Source organism: Channa argus, chromosome 20 (genome assembly GCF_033026475.1).
Source record: "Channa argus isolate prfri chromosome 20, Channa argus male v1.0, whole genome shotgun sequence".
Lineage (NCBI taxonomy): Eukaryota > Metazoa > Chordata > Actinopteri > Anabantiformes > Channidae > Channa > Channa argus.
In genome coordinates this window covers 1,711,440-1,735,028 of record NC_090216.1, presented here as the reverse complement: position 1 = coordinate 1,735,028, position 23,589 = coordinate 1,711,440, and the positions used below count along the sequence as shown (strand labels likewise).

Here is a 23,589-nt window from a genome sequence, read left to right as displayed (position 1 = left end):
CTGCACTGAATACATGAGATTGAAGTTGGACTTTTCACTCTAACTTGAGGGTGTTCACCTCTGATTAGCGCTACTGAAATTGGATGTATTGAAATACCCAGCTAATATTTCAATAACGATAAGTATCCTAAATGTGCATGAAAGAAATAACGAACCAAATTTAAATAAGGACACCACAAACCACAATGCATCACAGTGCATGTAATGAATCAGTGAACTCCCACTATACCAACCATTCCTGTGACGGTGAGCCTCAATCTGCAAAGACGAATTCAAACTCAAACTATGCAAAACAACCTAAAACCTTAAAATCGAACAACAGTGCTGGAATAAATGGCAGTCGCACGATATACGTTAGGAAATAAACGCACATTTTATGTTTTTGGTCAAATGACAGTTGCAACACTTAATATTTTAAAAACCAACAGTGAGGCGCATTTACACACCTACCTTTACCACATATATTAAAATACAGAGCACAAAAATAAAAACTAACTTACTAAAACTACCAGCTTTATTTCTCTCATCGCCTGCGGCTCCTCTCTTTCCACTACGCTTTGTCCAAAGTCTCCCTTACTCACTAGCTAGTGTGTCCAAACGTTCAGCGTGTAAATCTATGCACTATCTAGTGCACTCAAATGATCCCACAATGCAAAACTAAAAGTAGAATACAAGCCCACGATGTTTCAGAGATGAGGTGAGAAAATTACCATCACGCGACTTAAACAGCTGTGTTCAGTGAGTTTAAGCTGAGTGTTCAAAATGTCAATCGACTGCTCACTGTTGAGTAAAGTGAACATTATATAAGGAGCAGGGGGACATTTTGGACACAGCCCTGACTCATCCTCTTAGTTCAGGGTCACAACAGCAGATCATTTGACATGTTGATTTTTTTTTACGCCGGCTGCCCTTCCTGACATGTGGTCGGGAAGAGCGGGGCGCGATTCTCGGACTCTATGGTCGGTAGGCAGCCACTCTACCAACTGAGCCACTCCCACCCCATGAATAATCTTTGATTAATTTCTGATACAAAATTTGCGACAACATTTGTTGTTTTACTCTTTTTGCCATTTCAAAATAAAGTGAGGCTGTAACACAAATCCTCCACATCCACTGCTTGTCACTAGAATGGTCCCTGGCGGTTTTGCTTGTATATGTGGGATTGTAGCCCTCTGCTCTCTGCACAGTGTCGGAGAAGGGTTTTAGTCATCCAGGTGTGGTTATCTGTTGCGAACAGTACAACAATGTCCAATAAGTGTGAATGTGTCTTTTCAATTTGAATCCAACCTGCTGAAGTCTTGAGCTGAAAAATGGGAGACTATACCACTGCTGTGTTGCTTTGACGCTGCACTGCTGTTTTCGTTTTAGCTTAAGGAAAACTACTATTCTAACATTGTTCTCGGTTCAGTGGACTAAAGCAGGATGGCTATTTGGTGGAAGCAAGGATCTCCATGGAAGAGAAGGACTTGCCAAGAGGACAGTGGTTGGAATATGGGTTTGGTGTAACACCACGAAATAAAAACATCATAGAGATGGCCAGGAGAGACATTTTAATCCCACCGGATCTCAGCGTTAAAGGTGAGGCATCAAACTGTTTGGCTTTAGTCGTCCCTCTGTGTCTTCAGATAAACTGATCACAGACCTGCCTGTGTTTCATTCAGAGCTGCACCTTTATGAAGGCTTCATCAGCTGTCAGGAGGGCAGTTCCTGGCAAAGTAGTCTTGCTGAAGCTGTCGGCTGGAAGAAACCTGGTGTGGCGGTTTCCGATGCCTGGCAGGCCTCAGCCAGAACTCTGCTTGACAGCATCTTCCAGAAATGTACCCCGTCAGACAAACAGAGCACTGAGAAGCTTTGTGACAATTTGAGGCATTTTACAACAAGTCTTGGTTCCGCACATGAAAGGGTGGTGTACCCAGACAATTCAGTGCCTCCTGTGGTCAAGGTTTGTGCCACAAGAAGAGAGACAAGTCAATGATGGCTTATATTCCGCCAATAACCAAGAGTTTTTTCTTTTTAATTACAGACATCCGAGCTGATCTCTGACCATTTGGTCCAGCTCTTAAAAGCAGAAAGCCAGAGAAGCACCAACCCACTTGTCCTGGGCCTGTCTGTGTTTATGATCACCAGAAGGTTTAACATCAACCTGGGAGTGAAAGGCTGGGCTGAGCTGTGCTACCTGATGTCCTCCGAGACTGCAATGGACAAAAGGAACCTGGATGAGTTGTCGAGTTTGTTCCCAAATTTACAACAGTAAGTTTTCCAAAATGAAAGTAGTGTCAAAATAATTCTTAGGTTTGAAAAACAAATGATTCAGAAGGTTTCATGGCCATGTGGCTTTTAGTGGACACTAGCTCTCACCCAATGACAGCTGGGATAAGCTCCAACCCCCTATGACCCTGGACGGGATAAGTTCTTATAGATAATAAATGGATGGACTGAAGAAGTACGCTTAGATTTTAGATAAATATTTTTAAATATCAAAACAGTTTTGATAATTTGCCCAGAAAGTCCTCGATATGTTGGTTGTATCAATAGGGGCAAAGTGCTCATTGTCTTATAACAACTAAAAAACCCCTAAAAACTCACATCCAAACAAAACCCACCGTACATTGCATTGCAGCTGCCTCTAAACCCCTGAACCAGAGGAGCTGTACTGGTACTGCTGCTGACTGACAGCTGCATGTCATTAGTCAGGACACTCACTCCTGTAACTGGGACGCTCATACATACAGTAATGGGGGGTGGGGGGCTGGGGTTTGTTTGGGGGGGAGCCTCAATTCTCCCCCAGAGTCTAGGACCCCGGCTGAGTGTAACGGTAAGTATGAACTTCTCTTGGCCGGGATGATTCAAACCTCTGTGTAACACATCCTCACATGGCTCTGTTTCCTGTCCTTAGTACCGTGCTGGGCCTGATAAACTTGTGTGCTAACTTCACGGTGTCAGAGGTCGTGCTGCTCGTCCCCCTGCTCCTCAGACTCCGAGAGCCAGGAGCCGACGCGACTAAAGTGGGTCCAACTGTGGAGGAAGAGAACTGGTCAGGACTTAACAGCGTTGCTTTCAGCAACTTCAGGGAGAATTTACAGTCCCACCCTGACAAAAGAAAGTGGGTTTTTCCAAACCAACTTAACTCTCTTTGCTTTTCTGAAAAGCTGATATTGTTTTTGCTGATATAGCTGATTTTCTCCATAGGAGGATGCTGTCTTTGGTCCAGAGGCATCAATCTATGACTAAGGAGGTGCCTCTGCTTCTGATCAGCTGGTTGTCTCTGGTAGCATTTGAGGATCTTTCTGAGTTCTCAGACCTGATGGACGTCCCTGCAGAGCACCTAATCCAGAGTCTGTTGTACAGGCTCCGGACATGTGGAGACCCGAAGAATTTAAACAAAGCAGAGGGAATTGTCAAGGTGAAAGCATTAATATGTTTGACATTTGAATTAGCAATGTTTTAGATTAAAAATGATCAGCATTGTTCTTCCTACCTGCAGCTCACTGAGAAAGCCTTGACCCAAGCCCTGCTGAAGGTCGACAAAGAGAAGGACAGGTAAAGCCCTTTGAAACACTCTTCACATATCACTGAAGCGTTGTGCTTCCTCTAACCCTTGCTGTGTGTCTGCAGAATGATTGAATGTGGAAATATCGAGCCCGCCTTGATGAGCAGCATCAGTGTGGCGAAGAGCACATGCAGATTTGTGAGACTTGTTCCGTGGTACCAGGCAGCAGTCCTGTCCTACCAGCTCGTGTTGAAGCTGGCCGAGATTGTGGAAGCTGCACTGCAAAAACAGGTAACAATCTCTTCACTTTTGCTTCACTAAGTGTCATTTACTCCAATTAATTACCTTTTTTTGTGTGTCTCTTCAAGTCCACAGAGGATGGGTTTGAGACTTTAAAGCAGCAGTTCTTGCAGAAGCTACAGGCCGTGCAGCAGGGAGTCAGTGATTGGAGAGATGAACTGCTGCAAAAGCCTCTTCTGACAACATCAAAATCACTCAGCTACCCAAAGGAAATTGAGGTACACAGGTCAATGCAAGATCTGTCAGTAGTTTAGTTTAGTAGTAGCAGCTCATAATCAGTCATAATTTGTCCCCTTACCACACAGTTTGTGCTGCAGATGGTTTTGGTAACATATAGTTAAGGCATCATGAGTCATTTTTATTTTCTAAAGTCCTGCATGTAAACCTGGCTTATCATGTTACGGCTCTTCAATACTAAGTGTTCTGAAATTTTAGATGTGGGATGCTCTGCTCCGGGTAGAATGCTCCGTTGAGGAAGTTTCATCTGGTTGGAAGCTGAGGATCAAAAAAGACCTGCAGAAAAGAATTTCCCAGGTCAGTGATTGCATTGTGTAAAACATTATTTGTTCTGTTTGCAGTGACACCTGAGGTCAAGCAGAAATCTACCTGCAGGTGTGTAGATGCTTTCTCTTTCCAGCACATCTGACTCGTTCTCCTTTGCAGCTACTTGAGGAGGATAAAGTACTGGTGTGCTGCCTTGAACCAACGCTGGCAGCCATAAGGAGAAGCCATGATGTTGTACAGACCTGTTTCGACGAGCTGTGTCAGTCTGCGATTAAGACGATATGCCAGGTATGTATTAATGATCATTTCCAAACACTGTCTGAATCGTGTCTTGCAGTCACGTGCTCTGACAGCACTGTGGCTCCTTTCACGGCGTCCTCTGATCCAGATGTTCTGAGGAAGCTTCTTAAACTGCTGTATTTGAACTGTTTTTGCGGAAGAAATAGTGAAAAAAACAAGCATTTGCAGATTACGGCCTCTCATAAAGAACCTTTTATGTGACCTTCTGCTTAGCGACGATATTAAATGTTTCATGGACTAAACCATTCATTTCTGTGGCTCATACTGTAAATTTACTATGTTGCATGCAAAAATGCAATATTTTCTCTGTTGCTCGTTCTGAGGTTTTTCCACGTTTTCCTGTTAAAAATGATCTGAAGCCATTTTCAGGTTTTTAATTCATTCCTGAGTTATGACAACAATAAATAGCAGTACTAATGAAGCCAGTGTTTAACTTCATGAAGGATCATAAATTGTACATGTGTGTTTACTTTAGAGACAGCAGGAGGGGGACCTGATGCGGAGTCTCGTCTCTAAGGAGAAAAACCTTCCCGTTGCCGTTGTGTCCACTATTGTGGTGGAGTCAGCAGCGCGATTTAGTGGCGACATAGTGGTCCAGCTGCTCAGTCCACAGTCTGCCATTAACCACTTGCTCTCTCACGGTACAAAATTGAAGTGTTTATTTCAGTCTTTTCTGACACTTAAGCTTATTTACTCAGTTCATTTTAATGTTTTATAATGGCCATGTTGTCCTTGGTTTGGCCCAGGTGACTGGATGTCGATCCAGGTGGATGACTATGCAGGGCAGGTTGTCCACAGCTGTGTGGTTGCAGTGCAGTCTCTGGTGGAGTCTCTGCTTCAAGGACACGTCGCCCTGAGAGACATGCAGAGCTGCCTCAAATATAAAGTGCAGTTTAAGAAGCTTCACCTGCAGTGTAGGACTTTCAACATCACAAACAGTGCTGTGTGATTACTAAATATACATTTCTCCCTAATACCATTTGCACTGTGTCCTCCACAGACAAGAAATACACCAGCTCTCAGACTGTTCCTATTGACGCAGAGGAGATTTTGGCTCAGCGAGAGAAAGATCTGAACTCTTTCCTGCAGCGTAAACAGCAGATAGATACACTGATAAAGATGATAGCAAAGGTCAAGGAAAGCATCACAGGTGAGTAAAGTTAGAATCAAAATGAGCACATCATCAACATGAAGTGTACTGACTTATAGCACTTTAGTTTGGTTGTGTGCTGTGGTTTTATGTGGTTCTTGTTTAACCAGTTCCTGAGATGTCAGCTCTGGAGCAGCAGCACGGTGCAGACCTCCAGACTGTGAGCCTAAACAAACTGGTGCTGGTTCAGTCCTTCGATGCTGAGGGGAAGCTGAAGAACATAGGTCCTCCCCAGGTTCTCTGGTATAAAACCAGTCTGAACGTCTTGAAAATGGCCAAAGAAATGCACAAACTGCTTCACAGCAACCTGATTCTGTCTGCCTGGGTCGGGAGGGCTGCATCTTTGAGATCAGCAAGGCAGTCCTCCTCTACGCCTGCTCCAGTAACACTCATACAGGTCTACGAACACATCTGGAATCCTCTGATGACAAAGTTTTCTGAGCACGCTGCCAGCATTGCAAATGCAAGCATCACTTTCGAGCTGCTCGATAGTGTTTTGGTGGAGTCGGGAGACCAGGGTGACGGGAAGCTAATGGAAAACGAGCTGAGTCTGATGTCAGAGATTCTTTCTGAGTCAGAAGGGATCAAACCGGAGGAGAACTGGGTGGAGCTGAGACTCGGTCAGATTCAGGAGTATCGTCGGCTCCACGAGGCGGCAGCTGCAGCTACTGCAATACTGAAGATTGCTGCAAAAATGAAGCTTTCAGGAAACTTCAAGGAAATCAACACATTGTGCCAACTGGTAACAGCCATATGACTTTACATTTTAGTTTTAGACTTTACAAATTGGTACAGTTAACCAAATACATTTTATGCCAGTAGGATCCCCAAAGGAAAGAATATTGTCTTTACTATTGTCCCTAATGTTCTCTAACTTTTAAATGTATAAAGGTATAGAAATATTTACAGTATTGTTTCATTTATAAATGCTGAAGTTATGTTTAGAATGGGAATAATAGTAGAGGTTGAAAAGTGATTTTCACAAGTATACGCAACTGCAAAATTGACTTTTTATATCTTTTACTCTGAAGCAAATGCACTTTTCATTAAGCTGGTCAAAGGTCTTTAACAGCAATTTGCATTCAAAAGTCCCAAATCCAAATATTGATAAGTAGTCTTGTCTTGAATCATTTATTAGGTTTTGCACAGCAGAACAGTTCAGAATTAAATTCAGGGAGGTAAAAAAAGTGATGTTTAAAACTCAAAAACACTGCAAACACTGTTAGATTACCACAACTGCTGATTATTAACAGAAAGAAGACACCTTTAAGCACAGGGTCCTGGGTTCCCTGAGTCCTGACTTGTTTGGTGCCAAACAGCATCTGTCCACGGTCACCAGGCAGCAAACTGCCTGTCTGGAGGAGTTTCTGGCGAGCCAACCTCTCGTCAACTGGGTCACAGAGAACCTTAAAAGTACAACCTTAAACCTTAAAAGAACATGCATTAAAATCAACCTATTCATACACAAACTGAAGATGAAGATGACTTTTCTTGTCCCTTGACAGAAATGAGTGATGTGAAGGTCTATGTGGAGCTGGCTTCCATATCTGCTGGAGAGAACGACACAGAGATCGATCAGGTGGCCTGTTTCCATGATGCAGTGATGGGCTATGCCCCTCTGCTCTACTCCCTCTCTACTACAGCAGGATTTAAGGAGTTCATGAAGTGTGCCCGGCAGGTGTGGGACACCCAAAGTAGAGACGAGAAGCTACCGGACAAACTGGTATGAACTTTTCCTGTATCAGTTGGCAGAACATGAAGGCCTGTTGCTGTGGCAGGGTGACAGTGATTCTGCTGGGATTGTTTTGCAGAGAGAGTCCACTCGACTGTTGAGCTGGCTGAAAGCCTTGAAGGAGACCCACGGCTCTGTGGAGCAGTCCTCTCTCTCGCTGGCTTCCTCTATTAATGCTCACGGAGTTTATCACATAGGATGGTCTGATCAAAACACAGAGAAGGTAAGTGGACAATTGTCCATTAGATGATCCAGCAAACACAATGTACAGGACCTTGCTGACTGACAGGGCATCTTCTCTCTGATGTCCACTTGTTTGTAGAGATGTCTACAGAACATAGTCCAGGTCACAGTGGTAAGCGGCAGAGAAGAGAAGAGCTACAAGCTTGAAGACCTGCTGGAGCTCCAGAATAAGCTCATGCTAATGTCGTCCAAAGGGGAGCACGGCAGAGAACAAGTCAACAGGTTCACAGAGGTCAGCGGTGTTTTAAAAGGCCATTTTGAATTTGAAGCTTAAATGCAACACTTTCTAAGCAAAGTTTGGCTGCAAATCAGAGTAATGGTTTTTTAGTTGCTGTTTAACGCTGAGCAGAAAGTTTACAGTGAATTTCTTGGCTCTTGTTTGTGGGAAACATTGAAATTAATACTGATAACAGTGCTGACCCATAACAATTAAATGTACAGTAATTCCACAACTTTGATCTAAGGGGTTTAGACAGTTAAATGGAACAAGAGAGGTTTGTGATAAATGACATAAAATAATTTTGAGTTTTTATGGCTAACAACCTCAATGTTTTAACAATGTTTAACATTTTTGATGGTAAATATTAAGAAGTCTAGGTTATTGTGTCTTTTCATGTCCGGCAGGTATTTGAAGGAGTTCAGAGACTTGGCACCATCCTCCTTCATATGCAAACATCTGGCAACCTGCTCTTTAGGAAATGGTATGCCATGGTCCGATGCTGTGCACAGCAACAACCGTGCATCCAAGTCTTCTTCTTATCCTTAGGGGGTAAAGAGATGCTGTACTACGGTGAGCTCACCCAGCAGCTGCAAAAGCTGGCTCACTCTATGGATAGCTGCCAGAAAGAGTGGTGCTCCTTCATCAGTGACATGCGCTCCAGGTTCATCTTGCTGAATCACTTCACCTCAGAACAGATGGTCTACCTGTGTCACTGGATACACAAAGTTTGCCAACAGCAGTCATCAGCCTCTCAACAGTTATGGCATCTTCTTTTTCCTATAAAGCGTCACTGTACTCTGGCTGATGTCAGACTCGCTTACGCTAATGCAGCAAGTATGACCTCAAAGCTGGACGAATCTGGTGAGGTAAATGCTGATCAGTATGACAAACCTTCTATGGACCTAACCCCAGCTGCACCGGCACACACTGAAGTGGACACAGAAGAGGCTCATGATTTAATGCAATTTTCTTCAGGTGATGAAGAAGATGATGTTATGAACTTCGATAACAATCACACATGTTACACCAGGAATCATGATGAGGGCAGTCTTGAAAACCTCTGGATACAATTCAAGAAAGACATGTCACAGTACCTCAGTGAGTACTTAGACATCTCAACTCTGGCCAACTTTCTCTCATGCCTTTCTAACATGAACCAGCAACACATAATCAGGAACCTCCCAGCAGTTCTCCAAGAAGGAAAGCCAAATCTTGTGCTTTGTCCAAGTGCTGAAGTTTTTACCACCACCCTGTCTTTCTACATGAAGAGTCCAGAGCAGCCTCTGCCTACTTCTGATGAGGTTTTAGTTTGCAGAGAAGAGACCACAGAAGAAGAGGTGGAGATCTTTCTCCGTCGAGCTCTCAGCCAGGACTCCAGAAAAAAATGTCGGAAGATTTATTCTCTTGTTAATCCGGGCCTGCTGGGATATGATGTCAGTGTAGCCTTGGGGGAGCTCTTTGATGCTCTTGAGAGAAGCGCCAACCCATGTTATCGTTTGGTAATAGTCAGCCCGGTTGTCCACCAGCACAAGTATGTGCCCTCTTTCTTCAGCAGTGAAAAAATACAGGCTAATGAGAGCTTGACAGCAGAGACTGCCAGGAAATATCTACATCACCACTTCACACAAAACACATTCCCACAAACCTTGGTCGGACTGGTTTCTCCAGCTCAGCTCTCAGTCTGGATGGTGTCATCTGTACGCCCTGCAGTTGGTAAGGGTAAACCCAGTTGGCACGCTGTTTTCAATATGTTTTTGAAGTAGTGGCGAGAGTAGAAGCGGTTCTGTATAAAACAAATAATGTGCACCCATACTACACATTGAAATTTTCAAAACCCGACTGTATTGGATTCAAACATATGAGATTGGCAACTTCTAGTGGTAGTGATTAGCCCTAAGACTACAGTGTGTCAAGACAGCAAATGTTAGAGACTGTTTCACTTTTCTACAAACAAAAACATATAAAGTCAGGTCTATTTAAGTAATGCTGCTGCATAAAAATGTTACACAACGAGGGTTTCAGTTACAATGTAAAAATACTGTCTTTTTTATCTAAAGGAAAATCCCTGTATGTGGATCGTTTGTTTGAGAAGTTTCAGCAGAAATCTCCAACAGCCAAACATATTAGGATCAGGCTGATTGAACCATGCATTGATAGAGACTCTTTGATTAGGAGTCTGTTAGAGAAACTGGCATCCCTGAGGGAGCAGGATCCAGTCCACTTGCACATCGACACTGCTGGAGTAAGTAGTGCAAGCACTGTACACTGTAAAGTATCTCTGGACAAAGCTTGTTCTGTTGTTGACTGTACTTAAAAGTCTGACTCCTATTTTACTCTACCTGCCAGGTTCGGACAGGTCTGGAGGAAATCCTGTTCCACTTGTTAGTTCTGGGCTGTTTGAGTGAAAGCCATGGCATGCTGTGGAGAAGAAATGGAGCTCACTTGATCACTGTTGAGGTCCTGAAAGCATACACGGCCCCTCAAAACCAACCAAAAGAGGTACCAATGTTTTTTTCACAATCCAGTCCTACGTTTCTCAGAACTGGCAATCATTGCTTAAATAATTATGAAAAACTGGTCAATTTTAGTCATGAGGTTTAAAATTAAATGTTCTGTATCTTTGGCAATGCAAACCTTCCAAATTATTTCTGGCTGAAATAAATAATGTCAAGTTTTTTAATTTGCACATACAGATGAGGCTTGGACTTCTTGACATCCTGCCTACCATCCACTGTAGATCTCCAAGAGAGGTACTGTTGATCAGTCAAAAGATGTCAACAAAACAGACCTTTGATCCACTCATGGATGATCAGGAGTTTTGCTCTGAGGGGATTCAAAGACCCTATCAGTACTTAAAGCGATATGGTAACAACCAGAATCTGGATCATTTTAAATATCAGGAAGGATCACGAACTGGGGATCCCATTGATTGTCTCAAACATTTCCTGACATACTGTGGAATGGAAGATCCATCTTGGGGTGAATTGAAGAACTTCTCCTGGTTCCTCAATGTGCAACTGAAAGACTGTGAGAACTCTGTTTTCTGTGATCCAGATTTTCTGGCTGACCAGTTACCTGGTTTCAAGGGCTTCATTGTGAAGTTTATGATTCGAATGGCAAGAGATTTTGCCTCACCCTCTCTGATCACATCTGACGAAAGTCCCACTTTGTACGTTGAAAACAGACTGCAAGATGACCTTCTTGCCCGTCTGACAATTCGTAAGCATTGGGAGAATGAGTCTCATCCGTACATTTTCTTTAATGCAGACCGATTCTCAATGTCTTTTCTTGGATTTAATGTGAAGACTTGTCAGTGGCGAAACACACTTAGTGCATTTGATCCCCACAGCAACAAGGTCCTGATAGAGGACGTGATGTCGCACGAACTTTACCAAGGTTTGAATCGACAAAGGATCTGTCTCACTGAAGACTTTGATAAGTTGCCACGGGCAGACAAAATCAAAAGGATTTCATGTGTTGTTGGTGCAAGTAAAGGAATGAAGGACAAGGGATTTGATCCAGACCCTACGTATGAAATCACTGCTGACAATGTCATGAAGATGTTGGCCATACACATGAGGTTCCGTTGTGGAATTCCAGTTGTCATCATGGGAGAGACTGGCTGTGGAAAAACCAGATTAGTCAGTTTTCTTTGTGCTCTTCAGAGGGAGGAAAGACCAGTACAGAACATGGTACTTGTCAAGGTACATGGTGGAACAACAGCAGAAATGATCTACAGAAAAGTGAGGCAAGCAGAGGTCCTTGCTGAGACAAACCGTAGAATCCACAAACTAGACACAATTTTGTTCTTTGACGAAGCCAACACCACAGAGGCCATTTTTGCCATCAAGGAAATCCTCTGTGACCAGTCAGTGAAAGGGAAACCTTTGAAGGCAGACAGTGGCTTAAAAATTATAGCTGCTTGCAATCCTTACAGGAAGCACTCACCTGAAATGGTTGAACGTTTGGAACGCGCAGGGTTGGGATATCGGGTGAGGGCAGATGAAACAGAAGACCGCCTTGGCAAAGTGCCTCTGAGGCAGCTGGTATACAGAGTTCACCCTCTGCCTCCAAGCATGGCTTCTTTGGTGTGGGATTTTGGTCAGTTGAGTGATTCAACTGAAATGTCCTACATCCAACAGATTGTTCTGAAGAAAGTTAGTGACCATCATTTACCAGTGACCTGCGTGGACATCATTTCAAATGTGCTGGCAGCCTCCCAGAAATACATGCGAAGTCGAAAAAATGAATGTAGTTTTGTGAGTCTCAGAGATGTGGAGAGGTCCATGAAAGTGCTTGTTTGGTTCTACCAGCATAGTGACGTCCTTTTCAGCAACTGCTATTGTGTCAGTGAGGCTTATAAAACATTAAAGTGCTTGATTCTTGCAGTTGGAATCTGCTACTACCCATCTCTAGTGGCCAAAGAGGAGTACCTGTCTGTAATTTGCAGGCACTTTCCAGAGAATTTCCGCTCTTCAGCAGCACTGCAGGCAGAGATTTCATCCTGTCAAGACTTCTTCCTTCAGAACATACAGACACGGGAAACCATTGCCAAAAACAATGCACTCAAAGAGAATGTGTTTCTCATGGTGGTTTGCATTGAGCTCAGGATCCCACTCTTTCTGGTTGGTAAGCCAGGAAGCTCTAAGTCACTTGCTAAGACAGTGGTTGCTGATGCCATGCAGGGCCAGAACTCCCACTGTGAACTATTCAAGCATCTCAAGGAAGTTCATATGGTCTCCTTCCAGTGCAGTCCTCACTCAAGTCCTGAGGGTATCATAGGGACATTTAGGAACTGTGCCCGTTTCCAGAAAGACAAAAACATGGATGAGTACGTGTCAGTTGTGGTCCTGGACGAGATAGGACTAGCAGAAGATTCTCCGCAGATGCCCCTGAAGACCCTTCATCCTCTCTTGGAAGACGGGTGCATTGACAATGACAAGCCAGATCCACACATGAAGGTCGGTTTTGTTGGGATCTCCAACTGGGCTCTTGACCCAGCAAAGATGAACAGAGGAATATTTGTTTCCAGATGGGATCCAAGTGAGGATGAGCTCGTGGAAACTGCAAAGGGAATTTGTTCATCCTCCAACCAAATTCTCCTGAAAATCAAACACCTCTTCCCGTCTTTGGCAAAAGCCTTTTTGAGCATTTGTAATGAGACCTCAAAGAATCAGTTTTTTGGACTAAGGGATTATTATAGCCTAGTCAAAATGCTCTTTGCCTCAGTCAAATCCACACAGAAGGAACCAGATGGTGGACAGCTGGTAGAAGGCATCTTGCGTAACTTCAGCGGGCAGCCAGAGGGCTTTGATCCTGTCATATTTTTCCACGAGGTTCTTCAAAACCTTACAGAAATTCCCAGACCGAGCACACTGCAAATGGTGAAGAAGAATCTCGATCATGACGCTAACCAGGAAAGCCGTTACCTCCTTTTGCTGACCACTAACAATGCAGCTCTTAATATCCTTCAGCAACAAGTCTTTTCCAAAGGACACTATACACCACCGGAAATCATCTTTGGCTCAGGCTTCCCAAAAGACCAGGAATATGCCCAAATTTGCCGTAATGTGAATCGCGTGAAAACATGCATGGAAACAGGGCGCACAGTCATTCTGCTCAATATGCAAAATCTTTATGAAAGCCTGTACGATGCCTTGAACCAGTACTATGTTTACCTCAGCAGGCAGCAATATGTTGATCTAGGTCTTGGCTCCCATAGGGTCAAATGTCGTGTCCATACAAACTTTAGACTGGTGGTAGTAGAGGACCAGAAGAAGGTCTACAAGCACTTTCCCGTGCCACTCATCAACAGGCTTGAAAAACACAGGGTGGATAGGAGTACTGATCTGGAACCGTGGCAGCTCAGGGTTCTCCATAACCTGAAGGAATGGGTGAAGGAGTTCTCAGGTGAGGCTATGAAAGATTTTAAGCTATCTGACACTTTTGCTGGCTTCCACAGTGATGCCTGTGCCAGTGCTGTCTTGCAAGCAATAGGAAGCAGAGCACACAAAACTGGAAACACTCCAGAAACACATGAGCGAGATGAAAAACATGCCCCACTGGAAGAAGATGAACCAAATAAAGCACTTGAGACTGTTTCTAATGGACAGGAAGAGGCAACCTTCAATGATGATAACAGGTTGGATGATGCAATGGACATGGAAATGGCTGAAAAAGAGCAAGAAATTGCTTCAGTGGAAAAGAATGATGGAAAATCCATTGAGGTATGTTATAATGAAAACACTGCGATGGCTGTCAGTGAAGAGTTAATGGAGACAGAAAACAATGTTGGGTCTGCTTGGGAGAATGAGGAAGAAGAAATCTTCAATTTAGCCAAAGGTTTCTTGTTGAACTGTGCAACTCCTGATGCTGTGTTGAGGCTCAAGTATTCAGACTTAGCAAACCAAGAGAAGGTGGAACTTCAGAGGATGTACTTCCAACAACAGCACCACCATTCACTCAGAGACTTCCTGGAAGATTGGCTGAACATGTATCAGGAGTGCAGCAGGTTTCTAGAGGTAAGCCACAAATTTTGTTTTCATAAATCCTTCATAATCTTTTACACATTGTTGTTAACGTCAGTGTCTGTTTGTGGCTTTGCACAGATAACTACATTCTCCAGCTTGTTAACCAGAGCAGATGTCAATGTTATAGCCCATTCTTTGGCACTGCCTACGCACAGCATCCTCCTGCTCTCGCTCCACCAGTTTGACACAGAGGTCTCTTTCTACAACAAGATAAGGTAGTAACTACACTGATAAAACCACTGTGTGTGTTTTTAATTCAATTTCTAACCTTGCTGTTATAAACCTCTCTCTGCCAGGGGCTTCCTCCAGGATGCTTGCCACTCTCTGCACATTCTGTTAATCCAGATGGACCTCGAGGAAACTCGAAACAGTGATGAGCTCATAGCGTCAGCGAAGTAAGGCTTGATTCTGGGCCCCTGAACAGATCTGATTTTATGCAGGCTCAGTCAATAACAGTACATTACAAGTCTTTCAAGTGTGTTTACGATCTGCTCACAGATACTGCACCATGAATTACTTGATGTCACTTGAAGATCACACCTGTTGGGTGATTTTCATTGTGAAGGCATCTAGGATCTCAAGTCAGTCTCGGTACATTGGTTTCCAAGGAGGTGAGCTGGAATATGGGAATTATTGAAATGCAGTTATTTGATGACTGCAATGTTTATGAATGATGACATTTAAACCCTGTTTTGTCTTTTGCATCGAAGGAGTCTGGAATTCAGTGCATATTGATGACCTGAGGGATTCAGAGGACATGAGTCTGAACCTGTACAGCTTCTGTGGTACTCTCATTAGTAGTCTACTCAACCCTGCACAATCAGGTAGAACCTATACTTATTGTGGGTTTTAAACGTGTGTTTATATTACAAATAGGAAAGAAATTGATTTTAATGTGTAATAAACAATATTCTTAAACTTTACTAGAACGCCATAAAGATGGAGAAACTGTGATGGAAAGACAACACCCTCAGGTACAGAAAACTTATGTTCTTTAAACAAAATCTATGTTTTTAACATTGCTCAAAATAATGTTTTGGGGTTTTTTTTGGATACAGGCAGATAGAGCCCAGCTGCACAGCCTATCCTTAGTGAGGTCATGCATACAAAAAGCTGTGGCTTTGCTGAGGGACCCTGATGGACTGACATCAAGAGGCATCCAGCGGATGCACATCCTTCTGACTCTTCTGGGAGCTGGTCGAGGGCACTTGGGTGGTAAATATGGAATACCAATCGTTTTTCATGCATATACTGTATGTACAAATCATCACATTCTTTTCTCTTTTGGATTTGCTTCTAAGTTGAGGTCACCATGGCAGATCGTGTGGTCCACATCTTGATCTGGCACAGGTTACCAATCCTGACACAGCCCTTCCAAATTTTTACCGGGTTTGGTTTGCTCAGATGTGCACTGGGTTGTGCAACCTTAACAGCTGGGGTTGGAGTCGTGTGGTTCAGGGTCTTGCTCAGGGACACTTATGCTTATGACCAGGAGACAGGCCACACACCACTGACCTTACGGTCAATGGATGGCCACTCTCTAAACTGAGCCACTACCGCCCTCTATAAATCATCACATATTTGACTTTTTTAAACATTTTTAGATTTTAAAATTTTTCCTCCTCGGCACAAATTGCAAAGCAGATTGCACTTGCAAAATTCTGAATTATTTATATATTCTGAGTGATTCTTGTCCATTATCTCCAATATAAAAGTATATACAGGATGTGTTGTATAACTGTTTCTGATAAATCTATGATCTTTATTGAAGCTCACTTTCAGAAGGTGTTGTTGAGTAGACTGGGTGAGGCCATGGCACAGAGAGAAGAAAGGATGTGCTCTCCTATGGAGTGGGTCAGCCTAACAGCCAAAAAACGCCAGGCTCTCCAAGAAGGGGGAACTCTGAGGTAAAAGCATCGTCAGTATTGATAGTGAACCAGCAACATAATTCGCTCAGTTAAGAATAATTGATTTGATCTGACACAGGGTATCGTAGATCATTTTCACCACTCTGTCATTAACTGCTGCACTTACTTTATTTAATTTGTCTTATTACTTACTAAAATGCAAATCATGCAATGTTGAATTATCAAAATAACTTTGCATACGTTATGAGCTCTTATGGCAGTTTGTAATTAAAGCTGCAGCTTTCAAGGACTTGATCCAATGTCTTGTCTCGTCGTTTCCTTGCAGACATACCTTGTGGCGCCGTCTTCAGTCCACTGTGACGCCGATCTTAGCCAGCATGTTGGAAGTTATGGACAGATATGGGAATCTGGACCTGCTCTCTGATGACAGGCTCAGTCAGGGCCTGATAAAGCTATGGTTGGACATTCTGGCAGATTCACAGATTTTAGACCTAACACCTCCCCAAAACACAAGGTACTGTAGATGACTTCTGTTCTTCTGTTATTCCCCCGGTGAATTTCCTAAACAAAAGGCATCGTTTGTATTTACTATATTTTCTAGTGAGTCAGACCAAGAGGTGCTTGTGCAGTATTACTTCACGTTGGATGGTGAAACAAAGTGCTGTGCTGCCCCGTTCAGCTGGCTCATCAAAATGCAACTTGAAAGCCTGTGGGAAGAATCAGAATTTCTGCCAGGTTTGTCTTGATTTCAGAGATGTTCATGACTAACAGTGGGACCTCGTGGTGGGTTCAAAGTGTTCTTCTCTTGTTTGCCTGTGCTTTAGTAACAAAAGAAGAAGACACAGACAGGATTCTCCAGTTTGTGAGCACATTCACCCACAGCAAGCTGGGCAGTCACTTACAGAGACTCTCAGACAGGGAACAACTGGAGCAGGCGCACCACTATCTGCAAGACTTTCTGCTGCTTTCTTTAAAGATCAAGTCAATGAACGAGCTGAGGGTAAAGATGCTAATTGACACGTTTAGCTGAAACATATTTTTCACCAGCCTGATAAATAAAGCTTTTTCCTTGTGTCGTGTGCAGGTGTTCACCAGAGCCATGTTGGGCTGCGTTTCTGAGCTTCAGACGTCCATGGGTGTCGACCCCAACCTCTCTCCTGCCTGGATAATGGCTGCTGCCAAACATTTTGTCACCAGACTGGACACTCTTTGCCACATGTTTTTGCTGCAGCCTGAGCTAGCTACCAGTGTCCTTCAGCAGGGGTCAAAGTACGAGCCCCAAGAAATGGTGAGCATGGCCTCTTGGCTTCTAGCTGAACTGTGGGGCTAATGCTAATGTGCTATGGTCAAAATGCCATTGGAATAAAAAGTAGCATATTAGCATTAACATCAAACACCGTGTGGTAAGGCCATTACATGCTAACCCAAAGGTGCGCGCGGCACTGTGTTAAAAGCATGTTAGCATTAACATCCAATAAATAGACTTTTCCAGCATCTGTCAGGGTTCACACTGCTCCGATGGGAGAATGATGTTCTCGTAATGGGACATCTCAGATCTACTGTAATAACGTTTGTGTGTGCGATTGGCAGGTGGAGGACATTTTAGCTCTCGGTATCTGCGTCGAGCAGACCAAACCTCTGACTGTGAATTCCCTGCAAGAGTGCGAATCCTTTGTGAGGAGAGTAAAGTTTCTGCAGCCATGTCTAGACAGAGCGTTTGGTCAGAAATACAACGCCCTGTGTAGCCCGGGCTGTCTGCAGCAGCTGGACTCCATCAGGTGCGTTTTGCAACATTTAAGTCATTGGGAGAAAAAAAAAAACATTTGTTCTGTGTCTACAGACGTTAATTGTTACTTGATTTGCTCTGTCAGGTCACTGTGGCAGCGGATGCTGGTTGTTGCTTCCTTTGTTCAGCATGTCATTTTGAAAGTTCCACAGAATGACTCCAGATTGGAAGACCTGGCTCTCAGACACTGCAATCTTCAGCTGAACGTGCGTAAACTAGTTTTACTCTGTTTTTGTCTTGAAATTACTAGACCAGCTTTTTTTTTAGTTTTTTCTTTTGTTTACTGAAGTTTAATGTATTTTTTTTTTATCTGGTTACTGATTTTTATTATTATGAATAATATTAGTAGTAGTAGTTGTATTTCTGTCTTGGGGAGCTGAAAAAGAAATTCTGCCAAAGCAAACTTTTAGTGCAGTAAAAAGCAATAAAGGACCAGATGAACACGTCAAAACGTTTAAATGACCAACAAAAAGTACAAGTTGGCAGTTAGTTGAGAAATTAATCGGGAAACAATAAGACAGGTTTCAGATATTTTCTTTTTCACTCTCTAACAGTTGATGCAGGAGTCTCTGGATGTAAGAAGTGTGGACACACTGCAGCAGCTGATCCGCATCATCAATTCTTTCCATGTTAAGTGTATCAGGAGGAATCTCAGGTTTGAATACTACATTTACCAATCTGCGTTAAAGACTTGTGTCTGCATAAACATCTCACTCATTCCAATAAACTAATGTGAAAAAGGTAATCTAACATGTTCTGAAATCTTAGTTCTGACAGTATAGAAACTGTCATTTACAACATAAATGAATATGACTTGAGTCACTTTTGGTTAATTTCTCATGATGGTGATTGTTTTTTCTGTGAAGGTTTGGCATTTCTTGTCCAGTTTGCCTGTCTGAGCTCAAAGATCCATCAGTCCTGCCCTGCCAGCACGTCTTCTGTCTGCCATGTCTCCAACAGTGCATACACGGGAGAAGTTCCTGCCCTGCATGCAGAGCAGACCTGCCACCCACCTTCAAACCGGCTGTTTCTACCACTGTCAAGTGAGTTGGGAAACAAATGAATCTATGCCGTAGTAAAAGTAGGAATGTAATGGTCATTTATTCTATTTAGATTCCATTGTTGGAATGTAAAAATCTCCAATGATAAACCCAAAGCAGTGTCCAAAAGGAAGATAGCAGTGATGGCACAACATGCTGTTGTTCTACCTTCACAGTTACGCTCTTTTCTTTTCATGACACAGGGAAGCACTTGAGCAAGAAGCAGTGATTAGGGACTGCTGTAACTCCTTCTTCCTGGAGGTGGTGTCCAGGTTCTGTCTGTCAGAGGGGCAGAGTCCTGGAGAGGGAGTGGTGGAGCTTCTCTTCTCTTTACTTGTCTCTGCAAATGGTCAGTTAAAGATTTACTCCATGGTTCTGGAGACACCCAATGACTGTTACCAGATGTTTACCGCTGGTTTCTTTTGTGTGATGCAGGAGATGTGTACAGGACCCGGAAGCTCACTCCCTTCCTGGAGTGTGTGGATAACAGTCCGGTGGTGCGATCTGTGCTGCCAAAACTGCTGCTGCAATACAGGTAGGACCAGGAAGCAGCGAGTGGACGAAGTGTTCAAGCCCTCCAGCTGTTTAACACTGGTACTGTAAAATCAGATCCAGAAAGAGCAGGACCCAAATGTGAAAAAGTAGCAGTAACAGGGAGGAAACATGCACCTGTGGCGCTAACATACATTCATAAAGAAAATGCCTCAGATTTGTACATACTGTAGCTGAACTTGCTTGTTGGTTAACTGCTGTATCACATCACTCAGTTTTGACCAGGTGAAGGCTCACATTCAGACCTACTTAAGGAATCTGGAGGAGAATCTTCTAGACAAAGAGGACCACACTGAACTCTACCTGTTGTTTGTTAACTGCTTCCAGGTAAAAGACAGAAGCTTTACTTCCTTTGTGTAACATTATGATGTTAAAATGCCATTTCCATCTTATTTTAACCTGCATTTGAAAGGAAAGCAGTTGTTAACTGTGTTACCACCCTATGACAGGAGAAAGGGGAGCAACATAAAAACCAAATGGATTTGATAAAGGAAAGTTTACAATTTCAACCATTGAGACAAACTTCAGAACCAACTGCAAACATAATTGGGTCTGTGGGTGCTGCTAAATAAAACTATTTTTGGTAAGCTTCCAAGCTGCCTGGTTTGAAGTGATGTGGCATAAAAACCTATTCTAACTTTCTATTACTTATCAAATAATAGAACACTAGCTGCATCAATCATGCTGCAGGTGTTTCTAACAAAGCTCTCTCTGACCCTCTGTATGTGTGTGTTAAGGTCTAATAATCTACTAAGACAAACATGGTTGAGCCCAAAGTATTTTATTGCATGTTTTACAAAAGGGTAGACAGTCTACACCAAATGTGTCAGTGCAGCTTCTTTCTGGTAAACAAGTTCACTCCTTAACATTTCTATTTCACGATTCCTTCCTCTGACTGGGGGTCAAATATGTCCTATGGATCTAACACTGATGCATGTTTTTCTACTGTTTCTAGGAGTATTCATAGAATGAGAAGCATGATAACAGTCCTGCTCTCCTCCCCAACCACCTTATTCATTCATTCAGAATCTATGTTGCATCAGATTGCATTATGTTCAGGAGCATCATTTTTGGAGACACAATTGTTCTTACAAAAGACACTGTGCTTTAAGCTTGGCTGCATTTATAGCAATCCAACTTTGAGTTTTGTAGATGATGCAGGTTTTTAGAATCGTAATATTTTCAAATTATTCTGAACCATCTCCGCTATTGCTGCCTTGTCACACAATGTGTAAGACTCAAAATGCATGACTTGACTTATCAGAATCAAATCCATCACACGTTATTTGAATGGGTGGTAAACATTCGTACAGGGAGAAAAATCACTGATCCTGTTGCAGAGCCTCTGTAACTGGAAGAGAGATGAATGCTGAGAATATGTGAATCAGGACATGCCTGAAAAAATAAAAAATCACATCTTTCCTGATTTTCTCAGGATTCCCTGTTGTGCTCAGAAGCAAGAAAAGTGGAGCAGGCTGGTGAACAGCAATGTCAAGAGGAGATCAGATTCCTGAGCAGGGTGGCCAGGAAGCACACTCCAGACCGACAAGAAGACCCAGCAGAGTTCTTGCTCCACATGGCCAAGCTGAGAATGTGCCTGAGCAAAGCTGCCCAGCTGCTGAAGAACGCTACAGCTCAAGGTCTGGTTGGCTTCAGTCACAGTTGTAGCATAGTTGTTGAAAAACTGTCAAACTGTTTGTGTTGTTCTTTTATGACATGCAGGCAGAGCTGAAGAGCTGGAGCTTCGGTACCTGGAGCAGGTGAGAGCGGTGTGCGAGTACTGTGGTAATGACTGGTACAGGGTTTACCTGCTGCGAGCCCTCTACAGACTCTCTGGCATGGACTGCATACTGTCCCTGATGAACAGTCCAGCCTGGAGTTGGGTTTTCCCTGCAGACTTCCTTCGACTTCAGGTGAAGATATTTCAGAAACACATGAGGGACTTTCTAACAGATACATAATGTTACTCTGGCATAGCAGTACAGATCACCCCTCCCGTGAAAGTGGTAAATGTTGCCTGTCTAGGGTTAAATAGAAACACTTTCTGAAATTACAGACACCGATGAACTTGTTAATGTCAGTTTCCTTCTTATTGTAGCAGTCTTTGTGCTTGTTGGAAACTTTTCATTTTCATTCTCGATGAATGTGTTCATCATTTTCTTGATTGTCTAATATACTATTGAAAACAGCAACAGTTTATCAGAGTGAGAGATGACTTTGTGAAATGGCTCTTTTTGCTGGTCAGCAGTTCAAAACAGCTTTTTTTTAGAATTTCACATTACAATTAAAGAGAAGTAAGAAAACAGGGTAATTTCTAAAAGTGAGGTGAAAAACATCAAATTTTCTAAACATTGATGAATCCACATGATACCACAGAGGACATTTTTTGATCCTGGCGTCAGTCTTATCAGAAACATTCTGTAGCAAAGCAAAGAATGAAGCCGTAACCTTTGCTCTTTGCTCTGTTACATGGTATTAACTGCTCGAGTAGAAGGTGCTAAACTGAGTTAAGAATGAAAGCAAACACTAAAATGCACTTTTGTTTCTTAAAGAAGATTATTCCGACCAACGTGGACCCGTTCCTTTGCTGTGGGACTCCTTACAACGCGATGAGAAAGGCTGTGGCCCAGGTTCTTTTGGAAAAGAGATCTGACGCCTTTGGGACTGAGCTACAGGTCAGTGAGAGTCCAGAGCTAAAAGGAAGACTTTCGAAAATGTACAATTCATTTAATTTTGGGACCAGTTTACACACTTCATGGTTACAGAACAAGGCAAATGCAAGATCATGATCTTTTTTTGTCTCCAAACAAGCACAAGAAGTCAGAAGAGTTGTGAGACAGAAGACAAGAATCATGAAAACATGAATTAGTTGATTAATAATCAGTAACACATATATATAGTATGTGAGAACCTTTGCTTATAATCTGTTTAGCAAATCTGACCATACGCATAACATGTGATAAATGGCTTCTAGTTCCCTATAAGATTCTTCTTGTCCTTCTTCTCCTAAAAAAGAAGTAAGAATAAGAAATCAAGTTTACACATGAATATTGTGAGAGTTTTTTATACTGTAATCACTAATCCCATTAATACTGGCCACAAATTAATCCAAAAGCTTTTTTAATGGAAGCGTCCTTGTTCTCCTTAACACGTATTCAAGTGTGTATCTAAAACCAACACCTTGATTGTTTTTTGCCTTCTCCGTAGAAACTAAGAGGTTGTCAGATCAGCCTCGTGGCCCTGGCCTTGTTCAGACTTGTCACCTGCCTCTACAGATCACCTGATGCCAACATACATCTTTCGCCACAGGTCACTGTTACAAGATGCCTAATGCCTATTTGTGTCATATTCGTCAGGTTCTGATATTTTGGGGAAGGTGCTGATGTTGTGTTTTGTAGGTCAAAGTTGTATTGCTTTTTTAGTTGTTATAATGTTACATTCAACTGCTTTTATACAGTATTATATTCACTGTAATTCAACATGTAGGATTAGTCTCATGCTCAAACATAAAAAAGAAAATAGTTAAAGATTCAAATACAATTGAATTTATAACTTTTTCAAGGCTCATCTTTACTGTAATGTTTGCATAATCACTACTCTGTTTTTTCATTGTTCTTCCTATACAGCCGTTATATATATACATTATATTATATATTTAAAATTATATATCTAATTGTAAACTCTGTTTTGTGTTTCTATATTGTTGTTTCTTTTGTTATAATTGATTATTACTGCGCTCAGTATAACAATAACAAACAGACAAAGGCAGGTAAATGGATGATAAAGGTGTAGTTACGGTAGATACTGCTCAGTGCCTACTTCCTGACTCTGAAGTTGTAAATTTACCCTTTTGTCTTTGGCTCTGTATGAACTT

General features: G+C 42.6%; 1 protein-coding gene across 5 annotated transcripts in view; it reads left to right on the top strand.

The window, feature by feature from the left end:
• The window catches only part of rnf213b (ring finger protein 213b), a 33,958-nt gene that overhangs the window by 2,270 nt on the left and 8,099 nt on the right, over positions 1 to 23,589 (top strand). For 3 of the 5 annotated variants that reach the window (XM_067487539.1, XM_067487541.1, XM_067487538.1), the window contains exons 5-48: positions 1,409 to 1,578; positions 1,662 to 1,942; positions 2,024 to 2,250; positions 2,897 to 3,103; positions 3,190 to 3,403; positions 3,485 to 3,540; positions 3,616 to 3,781; positions 3,859 to 4,008; positions 4,226 to 4,324; positions 4,454 to 4,582; positions 5,070 to 5,235; positions 5,341 to 5,508; positions 5,595 to 5,744; positions 5,855 to 6,486; positions 6,998 to 7,157; positions 7,250 to 7,467; positions 7,556 to 7,699; positions 7,799 to 7,951; positions 8,344 to 9,652; positions 9,997 to 10,181; positions 10,286 to 10,438; positions 10,633 to 14,460; positions 14,548 to 14,684; positions 14,766 to 14,864; positions 14,968 to 15,080; positions 15,180 to 15,293; positions 15,397 to 15,443; positions 15,528 to 15,684; positions 16,241 to 16,376; positions 16,663 to 16,851; positions 16,939 to 17,072; positions 17,162 to 17,337; positions 17,422 to 17,625; positions 17,928 to 18,115; positions 18,209 to 18,329; positions 18,678 to 18,778; positions 18,990 to 19,166; positions 19,367 to 19,512; positions 19,599 to 19,698; positions 19,931 to 20,042; positions 21,151 to 21,355; positions 21,438 to 21,628; positions 22,268 to 22,390; positions 22,923 to 23,024. In XM_067487539.1, the coding sequence (XP_067343640.1) occupies positions 1,409 to 1,578; positions 1,662 to 1,942; positions 2,024 to 2,250; positions 2,897 to 3,103; positions 3,190 to 3,403; positions 3,485 to 3,540; positions 3,616 to 3,781; positions 3,859 to 4,008; positions 4,226 to 4,324; positions 4,454 to 4,582; positions 5,070 to 5,235; positions 5,341 to 5,508; positions 5,595 to 5,744; positions 5,855 to 6,486; positions 6,998 to 7,157; positions 7,250 to 7,467; positions 7,556 to 7,699; positions 7,799 to 7,951; positions 8,344 to 9,652; positions 9,997 to 10,181; positions 10,286 to 10,438; positions 10,633 to 14,460; positions 14,548 to 14,684; positions 14,766 to 14,864; positions 14,968 to 15,080; positions 15,180 to 15,293; positions 15,397 to 15,443; positions 15,528 to 15,684; positions 16,241 to 16,376; positions 16,663 to 16,851; positions 16,939 to 17,072; positions 17,162 to 17,337; positions 17,422 to 17,625; positions 17,928 to 18,115; positions 18,209 to 18,329; positions 18,678 to 18,778; positions 18,990 to 19,166; positions 19,367 to 19,512; positions 19,599 to 19,698; positions 19,931 to 20,042; positions 21,151 to 21,355; positions 21,438 to 21,628; positions 22,268 to 22,390; positions 22,923 to 23,024 (12,037 nt within the window). Of the gene's footprint in view, positions 1 to 1,408; positions 1,579 to 1,661; positions 1,943 to 2,023; positions 2,251 to 2,896; positions 3,104 to 3,189; positions 3,404 to 3,484; positions 3,541 to 3,615; positions 3,782 to 3,858; positions 4,009 to 4,225; positions 4,325 to 4,453; positions 4,583 to 5,069; positions 5,236 to 5,340; positions 5,509 to 5,594; positions 5,745 to 5,854; positions 6,487 to 6,997; positions 7,158 to 7,249; positions 7,468 to 7,555; positions 7,700 to 7,798; positions 7,952 to 8,343; positions 9,653 to 9,996; positions 10,182 to 10,285; positions 10,439 to 10,632; positions 14,461 to 14,547; positions 14,685 to 14,765; positions 14,865 to 14,967; positions 15,081 to 15,179; positions 15,294 to 15,396; positions 15,444 to 15,527; positions 15,685 to 16,240; positions 16,377 to 16,662; positions 16,852 to 16,938; positions 17,073 to 17,161; positions 17,338 to 17,421; positions 17,626 to 17,927; positions 18,116 to 18,208; positions 18,330 to 18,677; positions 18,779 to 18,989; positions 19,167 to 19,366; positions 19,513 to 19,598; positions 19,699 to 19,930; positions 20,043 to 20,164; positions 20,299 to 21,150; positions 21,356 to 21,437; positions 21,629 to 22,267; positions 22,391 to 22,922; positions 23,025 to 23,589 lie in introns of those variants that run through there. The other 2 variants (XM_067487540.1, XM_067487542.1) reach the window with 2 other exon arrangements.